The sequence below is a fragment of the Chamaea fasciata genome, unplaced genomic scaffold (genome assembly GCF_029207755.1).
Source record: "Chamaea fasciata isolate MVZ Bird 193981 ecotype frontalis unplaced genomic scaffold, bChaFas1.0.hap1 SCAF_551, whole genome shotgun sequence".
Taxonomy (NCBI): Eukaryota; Metazoa; Chordata; class Aves; order Passeriformes; family Sylviidae; genus Chamaea; species Chamaea fasciata.
Window position 1 is genome coordinate 43,101 of NW_027094636.1, and position 22,465 is coordinate 65,565.

The window sequence follows — 22,465 nt, forward strand, 5'->3', positions numbered from 1 at the left end:
CCCAGGAGGAAAAAAAAAAAAAAAATCCAGGAATTCCGGATCCAGATTTTCCTCGAAACCCCAAAAGGGAATTTTGAAATTCCAAAAGGATCCTTGGAATCCCAAAAAAAAAAACCCCCAAAAATCCCCGGAAAAGGAAAATCTTTCCAGGGAATTTCTCCAGGATTTTCATCCGGAATTCCAGGATCCATCCACATTTTCCATGGAATTCAACCTTTTCCAGGGAAAAGAGGATTAAAAAAAGAATTCCCGTTTTTTTCCGGCCCGGGAAACTCCTCCGGAAAAGCCGGAAATATTTTCGGGGTGGGGGGGGGGGGAGGGGAATCTTGGGAGGATCTGGATTCCCTCCGGGATATTCCCGGGACGGAATCCAACGTTGGGAATTTTCCGCCTTTTCCCAAATCTCTTCCAACTCCCTGAAATCTCGGCGGCGTTGAAAGCCAAAAATCCGGGATTAGACTCCAAGATCCCGGGGGGGGGAAAAACCCCGGATTGATTCATTCCCGGTTTTCCTGCTCCACATTCCCGGATTTTCCTCTGGAATTCCCGATTTTCCTTCGGAATTACCGATTTTCCTTCAGAATTCCCAAGTTCTGGGAATGCCTGGAGCCATTTAAAGCCTGATCCCAAAAAATCCGGGATTCAAGCCCAGAATCTCAGAAAAAAAAACCCGGATTTGCTCATTCCCGGTTTTCCCGCTCCACATTCCCAGATTTTCCTTCGGAATTCCTGATTTTCCTTCGGAATTCCCAAGTTCTGGGAATTCCTGGAGCCATTTAAAGCCTGATCCCAACCCCTAAAATCCGGGATTAAAACCCAAAATCGACCAAAAACCCCGGATTGGTTCATTCCCGGTTTTCCTGCTCCACATTCCTGGATTTTCCTTTGGAATTTCCTGATCTTCCTTCGGAATTCCCAAGTTCTGGGAATTCCTGGAGCCATTTAAAGCCTGATCCCAAAAAATCCGGGATTCAAGCCCAGAATCTCAGAAAAAAAAACCCGGATTTGCTCATTCCCGGTTTTCCCGCTCCACATTCCCGGATTTTCCTCTGGAATTCCCGATTCTCCTTTGGAATTCCCAGTTCCTGGAAAATTTCCCTCTTTTCCCTGGAGCCACTTAAAGCCGAAAATCCGGGATTAAAACCCAAAATCCCATTAAAAAATCCCGGATTTGCTCATTCCCGGTTTTCCCGCTCCACATTCCCAGATTTTCCTTCGGAATTCCCGATTTTCCTTCGGAATTCCCAAGTCCTGGGAATTCCTGGAGCCATTTAAAGCCTGATCCCAACCCCTAAAATCCGGGATTAAAACCCAAAATCCCATTTAAAAATCCCGGATTGGTTCATTCCCGGTTTTCCAGATCCACATTCCCGGATTTTCCTCTGGAATTCCCAGGAAAAAAACCCCCGGATTTGCTCATTCCCGGTTTTCCCGCTCCACATTCCCGGATTTTCCTCTGGAATTCCCGATTCTCCTTTGGAATTCCCAGCTCCTGGAAAATTTCCCTCTTTTCCCTGGAGCCACTTAAAGCCGAAAATCCGGGATTAAAACCCAAAATCCCATTTAAAAATCCCGGATTTGCTCAATCCCGGTTTTCCCGCTCCACGTTCCCGGGTTTTCCTTCGGAATTCCCGGATTTTCCTCGGGAATTCCGGACCCACCTCGAGCAGGAGCGGCCCCAGCGATTCCTTCTCGATGACGCCCTGGCTGCTGGAGGAGATGTCGGATTTCTGGACGTCGTCATCCGTCGTTTTCTCTGGAAAAAAAAAAAATCCCCAAAAATCACCCCCCGAACAAAAAAAAAAAATCCGGGAAAATTCCCGGTTTTTTCCTGCTTTTCACGGAGCAGGTGGATGAATCCCAAAAAACGGAGTTGAAAGAGCAAATTCTTGGGAATTCTTCAGCCGGAGGAGAACGTTGGGATTTGGGGGGAGGGAAGGAACGGAAACTCCGGGAAATTTTTTGGGGTTTTTTCCCCAGAATTCCCGGAGAAAAACCCAACATTCCCAAGGATCAAGGAATCCCCGGCGAGGTTTTTTCCGTGAAATTTTAGGAACTGGTTTTTTCTTCCGGGGGAATTTTGGGATCAACCCTCCCCCCAAAACTTTTCCCGAAAAATCTCCTCTCGGCGCTGGGATTCCCAGGAAACCCCCACGGGAACGATTCCAGCGGCTTCTTCCCTCCCCAAATCCCAACTTTTCCCTCCCCAAATCCCAACTTTTCCCTCCCCAAATCCCAGCTTTTCCCTTCCCAAATCCCAACTTTTCCCTCCCCAAATCCCAACTTTTCCCTCCCCAAATCCCAACTTTTCCCTCCCCAAATCCCAGCTTTTCCCTTCCCAAATCCCAACTTTTCCCTCCCCAAATCCCAGCTTTTCCCTCCCCAAATCCCAACTTTTCCCTTCCCAAATCCCAGTTTTCCCTCCTAAATCCCAATTTTCTTCCTGAAATCCCCATTTTTCCCCTCCCAAATCCCGATTTTCTTTCTCAAATCCCATTTCCCCTCCCCGAATCCCAATTTTCCCCTCCCCGAATCCCGGTTTCCCCTCCCCGAATCCCAATTTTCCCTCCCCAAATCCCAATTTTCTTTCTCAAATCCCAATTTTCCCTCCCCAAATCCCAATTTTCTTTCTCAAATCCCAATTTTTCCCTCCCAAATCCTAATTTCCCCTCCCCGAATCCCGGTTTCCCCTCCCCGAATCCCAATTTTCCCTCCCCAAATCCCAATTTTCTTTCTCAAATCCCAATTTTTCCCTCCCAAATCCTAATTTCCCCTCCCCGAATCCCGATTTTCTTTCTCAAATCCCGCTTTCCCCTCCCCAAATCCCAATTTTCCCTCCCAAATCCCGGTTTTCCCTCCCCAAATCCCATTTTTCCCTCCTAAATCGCGGATTTTCCCTCCCCAAATCCCAATTTTCTTTCTCAAATCCCATTTTTCCCCTCCCCGAATCCCGATTTTCTTTCTCAAATCCCAATTTCCCCTCCCCAAATCCCGATTTTCTTTCTCAAATCCCCATTTTTCCCCTCCCAAATCCCAATTTTCTTTCTCAAATCCCGATTTTCCCTCCCCGAATCCTGATTTCCCCTCCCCAAATCCCAATTTCCCCTCCTAAATCCCAATTTTCTTCCTGAAATCCCCATTTTTCCCCTCCAAAATCCCAATTTTCTTTTTCAAATCCCGCTTTCCCCTCCCGGAATCCCGATTTCCCCTCCCCGAATCCCGCTTTCCCCTCCCCGAATCCCGATTTTCTTTCTCAAATCCCCATTTTTCCCCTCCCAAATCCCAATTTTCTCTCTCAAATCCCAATTTCCCCTCCCCAAATCCCAACTTTTCCCTTCCCAAATCCCGCTTTCCCCTCCCGGAATCCCGCTTTCCCCTCCCGGAATCCCAATTTTCTTTCTCAAATCCCGATTTTCCCCTCCCCGAATCCCATTTTCCCCTCCCGGAATCCCATTTTCCCCTCCCGGAATCCCGCTCTCCCCTCCCGCCGACCCTGCTCCAGGCGTCTCATCTGCTGGATCTGGTCGACGGTTTTCTTCAGCATGTGGCTCTTGTCGGGTTTGACGCTGAGCGAGTCGATGTCGCCGATGTTGGCCGACAGCAGCTCGGCCAGCTCCTGCAGGTAGCGCTGCTCCTGCTCCCGCCGCCGCTTCTCCGCGCTGGGGGGGACACAGAATTCCAAAATTCCCAGATTCTTCCACTTTTCCCCCACTTTTTCCCCATTTTTTTCCCTTTTTTCCCCCATTTTTTCCCATTTTTTCCCCATTTTTTTCTCGGTATTTTCCCGTTTTTTCTCTTTTTTTCCCCAATTCTTTTTCCCAGTTTCTCTCCACTTCCCCCCATTTTCTTCCCTGTTTTTTCCTGATTTTTTCCCCATTTTTCCCCCACTTTTCCTCTTTTTTTCCCCGTTTTTTCCCACTTTTCCCCATTTTTCCCCACAGTTCCAGCAGCCAGCGCTGCTCCTGCTCCCGCCGCCGCTTCTCCGTGCGGGGGAGACACAAAATTCCAAAATTCCCAGTTTTCCTCATTTTTTCCCCATTTTCCCCCAATTTTTCCCATGTTTTTCTCGGTATTTTCCCGTTTCTTCTCTTTTTTTCCCCAATTCTTTTTCCCAGTTTCTCTCCATTTCCCCCCATTTTCTTCCCAGTTTTTTCCTGAGTTTTCCCCATTTTTTCCCCAGCTTTTCCCAATTTTTCCTGGGATTTTCTGCTTTTTTTCCCCATTTTTCCCCCCCTTTTTCTCTTTTTTGCCCCATTTTTCCCGCTTTTCCTCATTTTTCCCCACAGTTCCTGCAGCCAGCGCTGCTCCTGCTCCCGCCGCCGCTTCTCCGCGCTGGGGACACAAAATTCCAAAATTCCCAGATTTTTCCACTTTTTTTCCCCATTTTTCCCATTTTTTCCCATTTTTTCCCCATTTTTTCCCATTTTTTCCCCAATTTTTTCCTCATTTTTCCCCATTTTTTTCTCGGTATTTTCCCGCTTCTTCTCTTTTTTTCCCCAATTCTTCTTCCCAGTTTCTCTCCATTTTCCCCCACTTACTTCCCGGTTTTTCCCTGAGTTTTCCCCCATTTTTCCCCCACTTTTTCTCTCTTTTTCCCCGTTTTTTCCCACTTTTCCTCATTTTTCCCCACAGTTCCTGCAGCCAGCGCTGCTCCTGCTCCCGCCGCCGCTTCTCCGCGCTGGGGACACAAAATTCCCAAATTCCCAGATTTTCCCACTTTTTTCCCAGGTTTTCCCCACTTTTTTCCCATTTTTCCCCATTTTTTCCCCATTTTTTCTCAGTATTTTCCCAATTCTTCTCTTTTTTTCCCCAATTCTTTTTCCCAGTTTCTCTCCATTTCTCCCCATTTTCTTCCCAGTTTTTTCCTGAGTTTTCCCCATTTTTTCCCCAGCTTTTCCCAATTTTTCCTGGGATTTTCTGCTTTTTTTCCCCATTTCCCCCCCACTTTTCCTCTTTTTTTCCCCATTTTTTCCCGCTTTTCCTCATTTTTCCCCACAGTTCCTGCAGCCAGCGCTGCTCCTGCTCCCGCCGCCGCTTCTCCGCGCTGGGGACACAAAATTCCAAAATTCCCAGATTTTTCCACTTTTTTTCCCCATTTTTCCCATTTTTTTCCCATTTTTTCCCATTTTTTCCCCAATTTTTTCCCATTTTTTCCCATGTTTTTCTCAGCATTTTCCCACTTCTTCTCTTTTTTTCCCCAGTTTTTTGTCCCAGTTTCTCTCCATTTTTCCCCATTTCCTTCCTGTTTTTTTCCTGATTTTTTCCTATTTTTTTCCTCCACTTTTCCTCTTTTTTCCCCATTTTTCCCACTTTTCCCCATTTTTCCCCACAGTTCCTGCAGCCAGCGCTGCTCCTGCTCCCGCCGCCGCTTCTCCGCGCTGGGGACACAAAATTCCCAAATTCCCAGATTTTCCCACTTTTTTCCCAGGTTTTCCCCACTTTTTTCCCATTTTTTTCCCATTTTTTCCCAATTTTTCCCATTTTTTTCTCGGTATTTTCCCGTTTCTTCCCCTTTTTTCCCCAATTCTTTTTCCCAGTTTCTCTCCATTTTTCCCCATTTTCTTCCCAGTTTTTTCCTGAGTTTTCCCCATTTTTTCCCCAGCTTTTCCCGATTTTTCCTGGGATTTTCTGCTTTTTTTCCCCCACTTTTTTCTCTTTTTTCCCCCATTTTTCCCACTTTTCCCCATTTTTCCCCACAGCTCCTGCAGCCAGCGCTGCTCCTGCTCCCGCCGCCGCTTCTCCACGCTGGGGGACACAAAATTCCAAAATTCCCAGATTTTTCCACTTTTTTTCCCCATTTTTCCCACTTTTTTCCCATTTTTTCCCATGTTTTTCTCAGTATTTTCCCACTTCTTCTCTTTTTTTCCCCAGTTTTTTGTCCCAGTCTGTCTCCATTTTCCCCATTTTCTTCCCGGTTTTTTCCTGATTTTTTCCCCATTTTCCCCCCACTTTTCCTCTTTTTTCCCCATTTTTCCCACTTTTCCTCATTTTTCCCCACAGTTCCTGCAGCCAGCGCTGCTCCTGCTCCCGCCGCCGCTTCTCCGCGCTGGGGAGACACAAAATTCCAAAATTCCCAGATTTCCCACCTTTTTCCCAGGTTTTTCCATTTTTTTTCCTTTTTTTCCCCATTTTTTCCCATTTTTTCCCCAATTTTTTCCCCATTTTGTCCCATTTTTTTCTCAGTATTTCCCCGTTTCTTCTCTTTTTTCCCCCAATTCCTCTTCCCAGTTTGTCTCCATTTTCCCCCACTTTCTTCCCGGTTTTTCCCTCAGTTTTTCCCCATTTTTCCCCCACTTTTTCTCTTTTTTTCCCCGTTTTTTCCCGCTTTTCCTCTTTTTTTCCCATTTTCCCCCCACTTTTCCTCTTTTTTCCCCGTTTTTTCCCGCTTTTCCTCATTTTCCCCACAGTTCCTGCAGCCAGCGCTGCTCCTGCTCCCGCCGCCGCTTCTCTGCGCTGGGGACACAAAATTCCCAAATTCCCAGGTTTTCCCACGTTTTTCCCATTTTTCCCGCATTCTTCCCAGTTTTTTCCCCATTTTTTCCCATTTTTCCCCAATTTTCCCCATTTATTCCCATTTTTTTCTCCGTATTTTCCCGTTTCTTCTCCTTTTGTTCCCCAATTCTTCTTCCCAGTTTCTCTCCATTTTCCCCATTTTCTTCCTGTTTTTTTCCGAATTTTTTCCCCTTTTTCCCCCACTTTTCCTCTTTTTTCCCCCATTTTTTCCCCATATTTTTTCCCAATTTTTCCCCCACATTTTCCCATGTTTTCCTCGGTATTTTCCCGCTTTTTCTCTTTTCTTCCCCCATTTTTTGTCCCAATTTCTCTCCCTTTTCCCCCCATTTTTCCCCCCCCAAAAAAAAAACCCGGGAGGAAACATTCCGTCGGATTTTTTGGGAATTGCGGGATACCTCTGGGCGGGGTCGCAGGGGGAGGAGCCTTTGCGTTTCCGCCCCTCGGGAACGGCCGGATCCGCCGCGGCGTCGCCGAGGCCGCTCATGGTGGGGGGATCCTACGGAGCACCTGGGGGACCAAACCGCGGGAAAAACGGGATAAAACGTCGGGAAACCGGGAACGTTCCCAAGGAAAAGGCGGATTCAGGAGGAGATTCGGGATTGATGAGGTTCCCGGGGGTGGGGGGGGGGGGTCTGGGAATTCTCAGGGATTCGGGATTCCGGGAATTCCCCAGGATTTCGTATTCCCGGAATTCCAACCGATTTTGGACTTCCCGAGATTCCCAGGGATTTGGCGTTTCTGGGATTCCCAAGGATTTCAGATTCCTGGAATTCTCAGGGATTCGGGATTTCCCGGGATTCCCAAGGATCTGGGATTCCTGAGAGCCCTGGGGGTTTCGGATTCCTGGAATTCCCGAAGATTTGGGATTGGGGGAATTCCCAAAGATTTCAGATTTCCGGGATTTCCAGGGATTTGGGGCATTCCCAAGAATTTTTGGGATTCCCAGGAATTTCAGATTCCCAGGATTCCCAAGGATTTGAGATTCCCGGAATTCCCAAGGATTTCGTGCCCCTGGAATTCCCCAGGATCTGGGATTCCTGGAATTCCAATGGATTCAGGATTTCCCAGGAATTTGGGATTTCCGGAATTCCCCAGGATTTGGGATTCCTGGAATTCCAATGAATTCAGGGTTTCCCAGGATTCCCAGGGATTTCAGATTCCCGGGGATTTTTTGATTCCTGGCATTCCCGGGGATTTTGGATTGCCGATATTCCCGGGGATTTCCTTTGCCATGGAATTGCTCTGGACGGGAATTCCCGGCACGGAGCCGCTGCCGGCGCGGCCGAAGGTGGGCGGGAAAAGCCGGAGCGGCACCGAGGGGAGAACCCGGCACGGAGCAAACCCAACGGAGCCGGAACCAACGGAGCCGGAACCAACGGAACCAAATCCAACTCAATGGAACCACAGCCAACGAAACCAAAGCCAATGGAAGCCAATGGAATCGGAACCAACGGAGCCGGAACCCAACGGAGCCGGAACCCAACGGAGCCGGAACCAACGGAACCGGAACCAACGGAACCGGAACCAATGGCACCAAACCCAACGGAACTGGAACCCAATGGAACCGGAACCAACGGAACCGGAACCCAACGGAACCAGAACCCACATAACCATAACCCAACGGAACCGGAACCAACGGCACCGAACCCAATGGAATCGGAACCAACAGCACCGAACCCAACGGCACCGGAACCAACGGACCCGAACCCAACGGAACCGGAACCAACAGAACTGGAACCAACAGAACTGGACCCAATGGAACCGGAACCAAAGGAACCAGAACCAACGGAACCGGAACCAACAGCACCAAGCCCAACAGAACCGGAACCAACGGAACCAAACCCAACAGAATTGGAACCAACGGAACCGGAACCAATGGAACCGGAACCAATGGCACCAAACCCAATGGAATCGGAACCAATGGAACCGGAAACAACAGAACCCAACGGAACCGGAACCAACCCCAACGGACTCGGAACCAACGGAACCTGAACCAACAGCACCAAGCCCAACGGAACCGGAACCAACGGAACCAAACCCAACGGAATTGGAACCAACGGAACCGGAACCAACAGAACCAAACCCAACAGACCCAAACCCAACCCAACGGATCCAAACCCAACGGAACCAAACTGAAACCGAAAACAGCCCAACCCAATGGAACCGAACCCCACCAAATCAAACCCAAGCCAACCCAGTGGAACCCAACAGAACCAAAACCAACCCAACCCAACCCAACCCAACTGAACTCAAGCCAAACCAACCCAACCCAACTGAACCCAACCCTACGCAACCGAACGGAGCCGAAAACAACCCAACCCAACGGAACCCAACACAACGGAACCAAACCGAACCAAACGGCACCAAAACCAACCCAACAGAACCAAACCAAAACTGGAACCAACCCAACGGAACCAGACCCAGCCCAACCCAATGGAACCGAACCGAAACTGGAACCAACGCAACCCAACGGAACCAAACCCAACCCAAGGGAACCAAACCAACCCGAACCAAATGGAACCAAAACCAACCCAACGGAACCAGACCCAGCCCAACCCAATGGAACCGAACCGAAACTGGAACCAACGCAACCCAACGGAACCGAACTCAACCCAACGGAACCAAACTCAACAGAACCAAACCCAACAGAACCAAACCAAACGGAACCAAAACCAACCCAACAGAACCAGACCCAGCCAAACCCAATGGAACCGAACCGAAACTGGAACCAACGCAACCCAACGGAACCAAACCCAACCCAAGGGAACCGAACCCAACCCAACGGAACCGAACCCAACCCAACAGAACCAAACTCAACAGAACCAAACCAAACGGAACCAAACCAAACGGAACCAAAACCAACCCAAAGGAACCAGACCCAGCTCAACCCAATGGAACCGAACCGAAACTGGAACCAACGCAACCCAAGGGAACCAAACCCAACCCAACAGAACTGAAACCAACCCAACGGAACCAAACCAAACCGAACCAAACCAAACGGAACCAAACCACACCCAACCCAACCCAACCCAATGGAACCCAACAGAACCAAAATAAACCCAACCCAACCCAACAGAACCAAACAGAACCGAACCCAACTGACCCAAAGCGGAACCGAAACCAACCCAAATCCAACCCAACGGAACCAAACCCAACGGAACCAAAACAACCGAACCCAACGGAACTGAATGGAACTGAAAAAACCCAACCAAACCCAACGGAACACAACGGAACCAAACCAAACGGAACCGAACCCAATGGAACCAAAACAACCGAACCCAACAGAACTGAATGGAACCGAAAGAACCCAACCAAACCAAACCAAATGGAACACAACAGAACCAAACCCAACCCAATGGAACCAAACCCAACCCAACAGAACCAAACCCAACAGAACTGAATGGAACCGAAAGAACCCAACCAAACCAAACCAAATGGAACACAACAGAACCAAACCCAACCCAACGGAACCGAACCCAATGGAACCAAAACAACCGAACCCAACGGAACTGAACAGAACCTAAAAAACCCAACCAAATCCAACGGAACACAATGGAACCAAACCCAACCCAATGGAACCAAACCCAACCCAACGGAACCAAACCCAACCCAACAGAACCAAACCCAACGGAACTGAACCCAATGGAACCAAAACAACCGAACCCAACGGAACTGAATGGAACCGAAAGAACCCAACCAAATCCAACGGAACACAATGGAACCAAACCCAACCCAGCAGAACCGAACCCAACGGAACTGAATGGAACCGAAAGAATCCAACCAAACCCAACCCAACGGAACACAACGGAACCAAAATAAACCCAAACCAAACCAACCCAACGGAACCAAACAGAACCGAACCCAACTGACCGAAAGCGGAACTGAAACCAACCCAAATCCAACCCAACGGAACCAAACCCAACGGAACCAAAACAACCGAACCCAACGGAACTGAATGGAACCGAAAGAACCCAACCAAACCAAACCCAATGGAACCCAACAGAACCAAACCCAACGGAACCGAACCCAACCCAACAGAACCAAACGGAGCCGAACAGAACTAAATAGAACCAAACCCAACCCAACAGAACCAAACAGAACCAAAAGGAACCAAAGAGAACTGATTAGAACCAAATAGAACCGAACGGAACCGAAAGGAACCAAATGGAACCAAAGGGATCTGAACGGAACCAAACTGAACCAAGAGGAACAGAAAACAACTCAACCAAACCCAACCCGACCAAACCAAACCCCACGGAACCCAATGGACCAGAATGGAACCGGAAACAACCAAACCCAACGGAACCCAATGGACCAGAACGGAACTGGAAACGACCAAACCCAACCCGACCGAACGGAACTGGAAACGACCAAACCCAACCCGACCAAACCAAACCCAACCCGATCAAACCAAACCCAACAGAACCCAATGGACCAGAACGGAACCAGAAACAACCAAACCCAACCCAACCCAACCAAACCCAACGGAACCCAATGGACCAGAACGGAACCGGAAACAACCAAACCCAACCCAACCAAACCAAACCCAACCCAATGGAACAGAACGGAACCGGAAACAACCAAACCCAACCCGACCAAACCAAACCCAACCCAATGGAACAGAACCAAACAAACCGAACCCAACCAAACAACCGAACAGAACTGAACAGAACCCGAGGGAACCGAACCCAACCAAACTAAAGTGAACCAAGCTGAACCAAACCGAACCGAACTGAACTGAACTGAACTGAACCAAACCAAACCAAACCAAACCAAACCGAACCGAACTGAACCGAACCGAACTGAACCAAACTGAACTGAACTGAACCAAACCGAACCAAACTGAACCAAACCGAACCGAACCAAACGGAACTGAACCAAACCGAACCGAACTGAACCGAATTGAACCAAAAGGAACCAAACCAAAGCGAACTCAACCAACCGAACTGAACCCAACCCAACTCAGCCAAAGGCAACCATGAGGTGACAAATCAAACGCAACCAAACCCAGCCCGACCAATCCATGGGGTGATGGACCAAACCAAACCAAACCAACCGTGGGGTGATGGACCAAACCAAACCAAACCAACCGTGGGGTGATGGACCAAACCAAACCAAACCCAACCGTGGGGTGATGGACCAAACCAAACCAACCGTGGGGTGATGGACCAAACCAAACCAAACCCAACCGTGGAGTGATGGACCAAACCAAACCAAACCAACCGTGGGGTGATGGACCAAACCAAACCCAACCGTGGGGTGATGGACCAAACCAAACCAACCCAACCGTGGGGTGATGGACCAAACCAAACCCAACCGTGGGGTGATGGACCAAACCAAACCAACCGTGGGGTGATGGACCAAACCAAACCAACCGTGGGGTGATGGACCAAACCAAACCAACCGTGGGGTGATGGACCAAACCAAACCAAACCCAACCGTGGAGTGATGGACCAAACCAAACCAAACCAACCGTGGGGTGATGGACCAAACCAAACCAACCTTGGGGTGATGGACCAAACGAAACCAAACCAACTGTGGGGTGATGGACCAAACCAAACCAAACCAACCGTGGGGTGATGGACCAAACCAAACCAAACCAACCGTGGGGTGATGGACCAAACCAAACCAAACCAACCGTGGGGTGATGGACCAAACCAAACCAAACCAACCGTGGGGTGATGGACCAAACCAAACCAAACCAACCGTGGGGTGATGGACCAAACCAAACCAAACCAACCGTGGGGTGATGGACCAAACCAAACCAACCGTGGGGTGATGAACCAAACCAACCCAACCCAACCGTGGGGTGATGGACCAAACCAAACCAAACCAACCGTGGGGTGATGGACCAAACCAAACCAACCGTGGGGTGATGGACCAAACCAAACCAACCCAACCGTGGGGTGATGGACCAAACCAAACCAAACCAACCGTGGGGTGATGGACCAAACCAAACCCAACCGTGGGGTGATGGACCAAACCAAACCAACCCAACCGTGGGGTGATGGACCAAACCAAACCCAACCGTGGGGAGATGGACCTAACCAAACCAACCGTGGGGTGATGGACCAAACCAAACCCAACCGTGGGGAGATGGACCAAACCAAACCAAACCAACCGTGGGGTGATGGACCAAACCAAACCAAACCAACCGTGGGGTGATGGACCAAACCAAACCAAACCAACCGTGGGGTGATGGACCAAACCAAACCAAACCAACCGTGGGGTGATGGACCAAACCAAACCAAACCAACCGTGGGGTGATGGACCAAACCAAACCAAACCAACCGTGGGGTGATGGACCAAACCAAACCAAACCAACCGTGGGGTGATGGACCAAACCAAACCAAACCCAACCGTGGGGAGATGGACCAAACCTAACCAAACCAACCGTGGGGTGATGGACCAAACCAAACCAAACCAACCGTGGGGTGATGGACCAAACCAAACCAAACCAACCGTGGGGTGATGGACCAAACCAAACCAAACCGTGGGGTGATGGACCAAACCAAACCAAACCAACCGTGGGGAGATGGACCAAACCAAACCAACCGTGGGGTGATGGACCAAACCAAACCAAACCAACCGTGGGGTGATGGACCAAACCAAACCAACCGTGGGGTGATGGACCAAACCAAACCCAACCGTGGGGTGATGGACCAAACCAAACCAAACCCAACCGTGGGGTGATGGACCAAACCAAACCAAACCAACCGTGGGGTGATGGACCAAACCAAACCAGACCCAAAATTCCCTAAAAATCCTGGATCCAAATCCCCATGGAAGCGAAAATTCCCTAAAATTCCTGGATCTGGAGGTGGCTCCAAAATTCCCACGGAAAATTCCCTAAAATTCCTGGAATTTTGAGAATTTGGAGAGATGGAAATCTTTGGAAAAAAAAACAGAAATCCTTGGAAATTTGGGACTTCTTGGACAATTTGGGAATTCTTGGAAAAACCCAGAAATCCTCGGGAAAAAAACCCAAGGAATTCTCGGGAAGAAAAACAAGGAATTCTTGGGAAGAAAAAAGAAATCCTTGAGAAAATTTGGGAATTGTTGGGAAAACCCAGAAATCCTTGGAAGGACACAGGAAATCCTTGGAAAAAAACCGCAGAAATCCTTGAAAATTTTGGGAATTCTTGGGAAAACCCCCAGAAAACCTTGGAAAAACCCAGGAAATTCCTGGTCAAAAAACAGGAATTCCAGGGAAAAACCCAGAAATCTTTGGGAAAAACTTGGGAATTCTTGGGAAAAAACCCAGGAATGCTTGGAAAAAACTCCCAGAAATCCTTTGGGAAAAAAAGGAAATCCTTGGGAAACTTGGGAATCCTTGGGAAAACTTGGGAATTCTTGGAAAAACCATGAAATCCTTGGAAAAGCCCAGAAATCCTTGGAAAAAAACCAGGAAATCCTTGGGAAATTTGGGAATCCTTGGGAAAACTTGGGAATTCTTGGAAAACTTGGGAATTCTTGGAAAAAACCATGAAATCCTTGGGAAAAAGCCAGGAAATCCTCAGGAAAATTTGGGAATTCTTGGAAAACACAGAAATTCTTGGAAAACCCAGAAATCCTTGGAAAATTTGGGAATTCTTGGGAAAAAACAGGAATTCTTACGGAAAAAAAAAACCCCACAGAAATCCTTGGAAAAAAATCAGGAATTCCTGGAAAAAAGCCCGGAAATCCTTGGAAAAAAAACCAGGAAATCCTTGGAAAATTCAGGAATCCGTGGCAAACTTGGGATTCCTTGGCCCACCCCCTCTGCCCGTCCTTGAGCCGCTCCCGAGTTCCGGCGGCTCCGGAATTCGCCGAGCAGGTTCGGCGACTTTTCCTCCGGGGCCGGAGCCAAATTCCTGCCGAGCTCCCGGAAAAACTTCGGAATTTGGGACGAGAGAAATTCCAGGAATTTCGGGAATTCAGGAGCTCAGCTGGAATTCCCAACCCTCGGAGATATTCCCGGGTTTTTTTTGGGAATTTTGGGGTTTTTTCCGTTCCAAATCCCAGCAGGAATTTCCCATCGAGGCCCGGAAGCGATTCCGGCTTTTCCAGGAACATTCCCAGATTTTTTTTGCTTTTCCAGCTGTAAAATTCCCAAAAAAACCCCTGGAATGGCGCAGGATGAGTCGGGAATTGAGAATTCCCAAATTTTCAGGCCAATCCCGATTTTCCACTTCATTTCCATTGGGATGGAAATTTTTTTTCCTTTTTTTTTTCCCAATTTCATTTTTTCCCACTTTTTTCCCATTTTTTTTCCCAATTTCGTTTTTTTCTCACTTTTTTTCCAATTTTTTTCCCAATTTCATTTTTTCCCACTTTTTTCCCATTTTTTTCCCAATTTCGTTTTTTTCCCATTTTTTTTCCAATTTTTTCCCAATTTCCTTTTTTTCCCACTTTTTTCCCATTTTTTTCCAAATTTCGTCTTTTTCCCACTTTTTTCCCATTTTTTTCCCAATTTCGTTTTTTTTCCCATTTTTTTCCAATTTTTTCCCAATTTTTTTCCCAATTTCCTTTTTTTCCCACTTTTTTCCAATTTTTTTCCCAATTTCGTCTTTTTCCCACTTTTTTCCGATTCTTTTTTCCCCCAATTTCGTGGGGTTTTTTCCCATTTTTTCCCAATTTTTTTCCCAGTTTCATTTTTCTTCCACGGGGACGGAATTCCAAGGAATTTTTAGGGTGGAATTTTTTAACGTAGGAAAAACCTCAGGAAATCCAGGCGGGAATTTGGGAATTTCTGGGAGTCGTGGGTGGAAAATTGCGAATATTTTGATGGAAAAAAAACCCAAAAAATGGGATTTTGATGGAAAAAATTCATGGAATGGAAGGAAAAATTGGAAAAATGAAAAAAATGTGGGAAAATTTGGGGATTTAGCGTCTCCCTATGGATCAGAAACCCCGGAATTTTGGGGAATTTCCAGGAAAAAAGAAGGAAAAAATTCCAAATTTTTCCAGCTGGGTTTGGTGGGGTGGGATTGGAGCGGGAAATTCCGGGATTTGGGGGGAATGCCGTGGAAAACCGGGATATTCCTGTGGAAAATGGGGAATTCTCATGGAAAATCAGGACAAATCAGGATATTCCTGTGGAAAACTGGGATAATCTTTAGGAAAATTGGGAATTCTTGGGGGAAACCGGGATTTTGGGGGTTTTTTCCAATTTCGTTTGGGGAAAAAAAAACAAAATAGGAGAAAAAAAAATTGGACAAAAAATGGAGAAAAACCCCAAAATTGGGGAAAAAAAATTGGAAAAAAATTTTCCATCCCAAAGGAGAAAAAAACAAAACTGGAAAAAAAAAAAAGGAAAAGAAATTGGAAAAACGGGAAAAAAACCTGAAATTGGAAATAAAAATTCCATCCCAAAACAGAAAAAAACAAAATTGAAAAAAAAAATTTGGAAAAAAAATTGGAATAAAATGGAAAAAAATGGAAAAAAACCCCAAAACTGGAGAAAAAAAAATGGAAATAAAAAGGTTAAAAAACCTCGAAACTGGAAAAAAAATGGAAAAAAAATTGGAAAAAAAAAAACTTGGAAAAAAATTTTCCATCCCAATAGAAAAAAATGGGAAAATAACAAAATTGGGAAAAAACATAGAAAAAAAAAAGGGAAATAAAAAGAAATTAGAAGAAATAACTGGGAAAAAATGGGGAAAAAAAAGGAAAGAAAAACTAATTTGAAAAAAAAAATGGGGAAAAAAACCCCAAAATTGGGAAAAAAAGGGGAAAAATTTGGAAAAAAAATGGAAAAATGGGGAAAAAAGGAAATTGGAGAAAACAAAATTTAAAGGAAATAAATTAGAAAAAAAAAACAAAAATGGAAAAATAATTTGGGGAAAAAATAATTGGGAAAAAATGGGGAAAAAAAAGGAAAGAAAAACTAAATTGAAGAAAAAAAAATTGGGGAAAAAAAACCCAAAATTGGGGGAAAAAAGGGGGAAAATTTGGAAAAAAATGGAAAAAATGGGGAAAAAAAGGAAATTGGAGAAAACAAATTTAAAGGAAAAAAATAGAAAAAAAAGGAAAAATAATTTTGGGGGAAAACAAAAGGAAAAAAAACCCGAAATTGGAAAAATAAAATTGGAAAAAATTTGGATGAAATGGAAAAAAAATGGGGAAAAAAAAAACGAAATTGGAAAAAAAAAATTGGAAAAGAAATGGAAAAAAAATCCCACCACCAAATCCAGGAATCCTTTGGATTTTCCCGAGGTTTTCCCACTCAAAAAAATTCCGAAAAACGTGAAATTTGGGGAATTTTTTGTTGTTGGTGACTCCTGATGATTTTATCCCCCATAAAAACCCCCCAAAATTTGGGAAAATCCCTGAAAAAATCTCCAAAAAAAAAAAAAAAAAGCTCCGAACTTACCTGGGAATTCCGGAGGTGAGGGAGGGAGCATGAGAAATTTGGGATTGCCGGGAAATTCCTTAAAAGCTCGAGAATTCCATGGGGGTGTCAAGTCCTGGATCCCGCCAACAAAAAAAGGGGAAAATTCGGATTATTCGGGGCAGTTTGGGGGAATTCGAGGGATTTTTGGGGAATTTTCAGGAATTTGGGGGGAATTTTGGGGGGGGGGGGATTTTTTGGGGAATTTTTTTGGGGGATTTTTGGGAATTTTCAGGAATTTGGGGGGAATTTTGAGGGGAATTTTTTGGGAATTTTGGGATTTTTGGAATTTTTGGCGGCGCTTTTTTTTTTTAATTTTGAGGAATTTTGGGGGAATTTTGAGGGGGAATTTTTGGGGAATTTTTTGGGGATTTTGGGGAATTTTCAGGAATTTGGGGGAATTTTGGGGGGGGATTTTTTGGGGATTTTGGGGGATTTTTGGAATTTTTGGGGGGGCATTTTTTTTTTTAATTTTGAGGAATTTTGGGGGGAATTTTGAGGGGGAATTTTGGGGAATTTTTGGGAATTTTTGGAATTTTTGGCAGTGCATTTTTTTTAATTTTGAGGAATTTTTGGGGGAATTTTTGGGGAATTTTTAAGATTTTGGGGGGAGGTTTTTTTTTAATTTTGAGGAACGTTTTGGGGAACTTTTGGGATACTTTTGGGAATTTGGGGGAATTTTGGGGAATTTTCAGGATTTTGGAGGGAATTTTTTTTTAAATTTTGAGGAACTTTTTGAGGAAATTTTGGGGAAATTTTTGGAATTTTGGGGGGAATTTTGGGGGGATTTTTTTTTAATTTTGAGGAACTTTGGGGGGAATTTTTGGGGAAATTTTTGGGAATTTTGGGGAATTTTTAGGATTTTGGAGACAATTTTTTTAAATTTTTGAGGGATTTTTTTGGGGAATTTTGGGGGGAATTTGGGGAATTCTGGGGAATTTTGGGGGGAATTTTGAGGATTTTGGGGGGAAGTTTTTTTTAATTTTGAGGAACTTTGGGGGAATTTTGGGGGGAATTTTTGGGAATTTTGGGGGGATTTTTCAGGATTTTCAGGAATTTTAAGGAACTTCTTGGGGAATTTTGGGGGAATTTTTGGGAGTTTGGGGGAATTTTGGGGGAATTTTTGAAAATTTTTGGGGAATTTGGGGGAATTTTGTGAGAATTTTTGGGATATTTTTCCTGGAGTTTTTTAATGGACGGTTTTGGTTTTTAATCCCCCCAAAAATTCTGAGGGAAAAGCGAAAAAGGATTTGGGATGAAAATTCCCACATTTTTTTCCCAGGAATCTGCGGGGTTTGGACGGTTCCATTGGAATTTGATCCCGATTTTCTCCTGAGCAGGAGGGGAAAAATTGGGATTTTCCCAGAATTCCAGAAGGTTTTTTCCCTCCCAGATTGGAGAGAAAATTTGGGATTCTGGGGGGATGAGGGAAACCTGGGAAAATTCCAAGAAAATCTGGGAGAATTTTGAGAAATTCTGGGAAAATTTGAGGAAATCCAGGAAAAGTTCAAGGAAATCTGGGAAAAGCTTTTGAAAAATTCCAGGAAAAGCTCCAGGAAAATTTGAGAAAATCCGGGAAAAACTCTGGGAAACCTCCAGGAAAAGCTCCAGGAAATCCAGGAAAATTCAAGGAAATTTGGGGAAAACTCCAGAAAATCCCAGAAAATTTAAGGAAATCTGAGAAAAGCTCAAAAAAATCCTGGAAAAACCCCAGAAAATCCCAGAAATAGCTCCAGGAAATCTGGGAAAATTCAAGGAATTTCAGGAAAAACTCCAGAAAATCCAGGAAAATCTCCCAAAAATCCCGAAAAAAAACCCCACCAGAAAATCTGGGAAAATTCAAGGAAATCCTGGAAAATTCAAGGGAATTTGGGGAAATTCCCATCCCTGTTTTTTCCCAGGTTCATTCCAAGCCGGAAAACGCCGGGAATTCTCTCGCGGTTTCCAAACTGGGAATCGCAGCCAAAAAAAATTCCCTGAGAAAAGGGGGAAAAATCCGAAGGAAAAAATCTCCGGAAAAGCGGAAAATTCCCGTTTTTTCAATATCTTTGGGATTTTGGGCATTCCTGGGATCGTTTCCCGCTTTTTCCAGGGATTGGGGGAATTTTGGGGGGAATTTTTGGGGGGGAATTATTGGGGGGAATTTTTTGGGAATTTTTCAAGATTTTTGGGGGACTTTTTTTAGGAATTTTGGGGGGTTTTTTGGAGGATTTTTTGGAGGATTTTTTGGATTTTGGGGAATTTTGGGGAATTTTGAGGAATTTTTTGAAGAATTTTGGGGGGGATTTTTTTTGGATTTTTTGGGAATTTTTTTCAGAATTTTTGAGAATTTTGAGGAATTTTGGGGGAATTTTGGGGGGGATTTTTTGGGAATTTTGGGGGAATTTTGGGGGGAATTTTTGGGAATTTTTGAGGGGAATTTTGGGGGAATTTTTGGGAATTTTGGGAGGGAATTTTCTGAGGAATTTTTTGAAGAATTTTGGGGGAATTTTTTCGGATTTTTGGGGGAAATTTTTTCAGAATTTTTGAGAATTTTGAGGAATTTTGAGGGGAATTTTTGGGAATTTTGGGGGGAATTTTTTGAGGATTTTTTTTTTTTCTCCTGAGCCAAATTCCCGGGAAAATTCTCTTGGAGTTGAAGAATTCCAGAAAAAAAAAAAAAAAAAAAAAAAAAAAAGGAATTTCCAGCCTTTGGAATTCTGGGAATTCCCGGATTTCCCTGGGAAAATCCCATCCTCTTCCCAGCCTGTGCCGGAAAAATTCGGGATGCCGGAATTCCTTCGGAATTTTTCAGCCCCTTCCCAAAGAGCTCCTGGGAAATTCCCAAAATCCCGGAAAAAAAATGGAAAAACCATTCAAAATTCCCCCCAAAGATCCCGCTTGGGAGGACAAAATTATGGATTTATCCCGGACTTTTCCATGGATTTTATCCCGATTTTCCGCAGTTTCGGGGGAGAATTCCTTCGAAAAGGGGGAAAAAATTTGGAATAAAAACAATTTTCCGTGGATTTCCAAACCTCAGGGAAAGAGCTCCTGGAATTCCCGAAATCCCTGAAATTCCCAAAATTGGGAATTCCACTGCCAATGAGGAGCTGAGAATTCCAGAGGGAATCCGGGGGGGAAAATTCCCCCCGAAATTCCCAAAATTCCCAGGGAAAAGACGTTTTGACCTTCTTGGGAAAGGGAAAAAAATCCTGGAGCCACAAAATTCCCGGGAAAATCCACCTGGATCCCGATTTTTTTTCCCTTTTCCTGCTTTTTTTTTTTGGGGGGGGGGGGGGAAGAGAATTCTTCCTTTTTTTCCCCTGGAAAATCCCGGGATTTCCTCCAGTTTTCCACGAAAATTGGAAAATTCTGGAATTTCCTCCATTTTTCCATGAAAATCCCCGGATTGGTTCCATTAAAATCCCGGGGGTTTTTTTCCATTTTTCCATCAAAATTCGAAAATTCTGGAATTTTGTCCATTTTCCCACCAAAACTCCTGGAATTTCCTCCTTTTTTTTTTTTTAATCCCTGGATTTGTTCCATTTTTCCCAGAATTTCCTCAATTTTTCCATGAAAAATCCCCAGATTTCCTCCCTTTTTCCATGGGAAATTCCCGGATTTCAACTTTGTCTCTAAAAATCCCTGGATTTCCTCCTCTTTCCCCTGGATTTTCCCCATTTTTCCATGAAAATCCACAAAACTCCTGGAATTTCCTCCATTTCCCCCCAAATCTCCTTGGATTTCCTCCACTTTCCCACGAAATCCACAAATTTCCTTCATTTTTCCCCCAAAAACCCCTGAATTTCCTCAATTTTTCCACAAAAATTCTTAGACTTGATCCATTTTTCACCGGATTTCCTCCAGTTTCCCACAAAAATCCCTGGATTCCCTCCGTTTTTCCCGGAAAAGCCGCCAATTTTCTCTATTTTCCCCTCAAAATCCCCAAATTTCCTCCGTTTTCCCCCAAAAATCCACAAAAATCCACAAAAATCCACAAAAATCCACAAAAATCCCTAAAAATCCACGAAAATCCACAAAAATCCACAAAAATTCACAAAAATCCCTAAAAAATCCACCAAAATCCACCAAAATCGACAAAAATCCACCAAAATCCACCAAAATCCACCAAAATCCACCAAAATCCACAAAAATCCACAAAAATCCACAAAAATCCACAAAAATTCACAAAAATCCCTAAAAATCCACCAAAATCCACCAAAATCGACAAAAATCCACCAAAATCCACCAAAATCCACCAAAATCCACCAAAATCCACAAAAATCCACAAAAATCCAGAAAAATCCACAAAAATCCACAAAAACCCCTAAAAATCCACATATTCCCACTTTTTTTTCCCCCCCCCCACAGAATCCTCCAGGAATTTCCATCCCAATCCCATCAAATTCCCTTTTTTTTTTCCCCTCCCCTTTTGCTGCCTCACTCCGGGAATTTTTGGGGAATTTGAAGGTTTTGGGAAAACGGGGGAGAAAAAAGGGAATTTTGGGACTCTCAGGGTGACAATTCCAAGGGGTTTTTTTCCCATTTTTTTTTCCCCGCAAAAAAAATCCCAAATAATCCGACGAAACAATCGATCAATACAGAAATCAATGGAGTGATTAATTGGCTGATGAATTAAGGGATTCATTCAAACCCTGAGAGAATTCCAAAGGCTCCCAATGTCCAGGTAAAAGGGCGGTAATCCCAAAATCCCGCCGGAGCTGGGAAAATTCGGGGAATTGTGGAAAATTGAGGGCAGGGAAAGGGGAAAACTGGGAATTGTGGAAAATTCAGAGTAGAAAAAGGAAAAAATTGGGAATTGTGGAAAATTGAGGGCAGGGAAAGGGGAAAAATGGGAATTCTGGAAAACTGAGGGCAGGGAAAGGGAAAAATTGGGAATTCTGGAAAATTGAGGGCAGGGAAAGGGAAAAATCGGGAATTCTGGAAAACTGAGGGCAGGGAAAGGAAAAAATTGGGAATTCTGGAAAATTCAGAGTAGAAAAAGGAAAAAATTGGAATTGTGGAGAATTGAGGGCAGGGAAAGGAAAATTGGGAATTCTGGAAAATTGAGGGCAGGGAAAGGAAAAAATTGGGAATTCTGGAAAATTCAGGGTAGAAAAAGGGAAAAATTGGGAATTGTGGAAAACTGAGGGCAGGGAAAGGGAAAAAAATTGGGAATTGTGGAAAATTTAAGGCAGAGAAGGAAAAAACTCTGGGAATTCGACCAGATTTAGGGCAGGGAAAGGGGAAAAAAACGGGAATTCTGGAAAATTGAGGGCAGGGAAGGGAAAATATGGAAATTATGGAAAATTCAGGGAAGAAAAAGGGGAAATTGGGGGAATTCTGGGAAATTTAGGGCAAGAAATGGGGAAAAATGGGAATTCTGGAAATTGAGGGCAGAGAAGGGAAAATTTAGGGAATTCTGGAAAAATTAGGGCAGAAAAAGGGAAAAATCGGAGAATTCTGGAAAAATTCGGGCAAGGAAAGGGAAAAATTTGGGAATTGTGGAAAATTGTGGGTCGAGAAGGGAAAATTTTGGGGAATTAGACAAGATTTCGGGCAGGGAAAGGGAAAGAAAAATTGGGAATTGTGGAAAAT

General features: G+C 44.8%; 1 protein-coding gene across 1 annotated transcript in view; it reads right to left on the reverse strand.

Moving 5' to 3' along the window:
• NCOA1 (nuclear receptor coactivator 1) overlaps nucleotides 1-18,153 on the reverse strand; it is a 55,346-nt gene extending 37,193 nt beyond the window's left edge. Inside the window, 4 exon segments of the mRNA XM_066208954.1 lie at nucleotides 1,662-1,756; nucleotides 3,493-3,659; nucleotides 6,909-7,020; nucleotides 16,868-18,153. Coding sequence (XP_066065051.1) covers nucleotides 1,662-1,756; nucleotides 3,493-3,659; nucleotides 6,909-6,997 — 351 coding nt within the window. The 5' untranslated portion in view covers nucleotides 6,998-7,020; nucleotides 16,868-18,153.
• Between the last annotated feature and the right edge of the window lie 4,312 nt (nucleotides 18,154-22,465).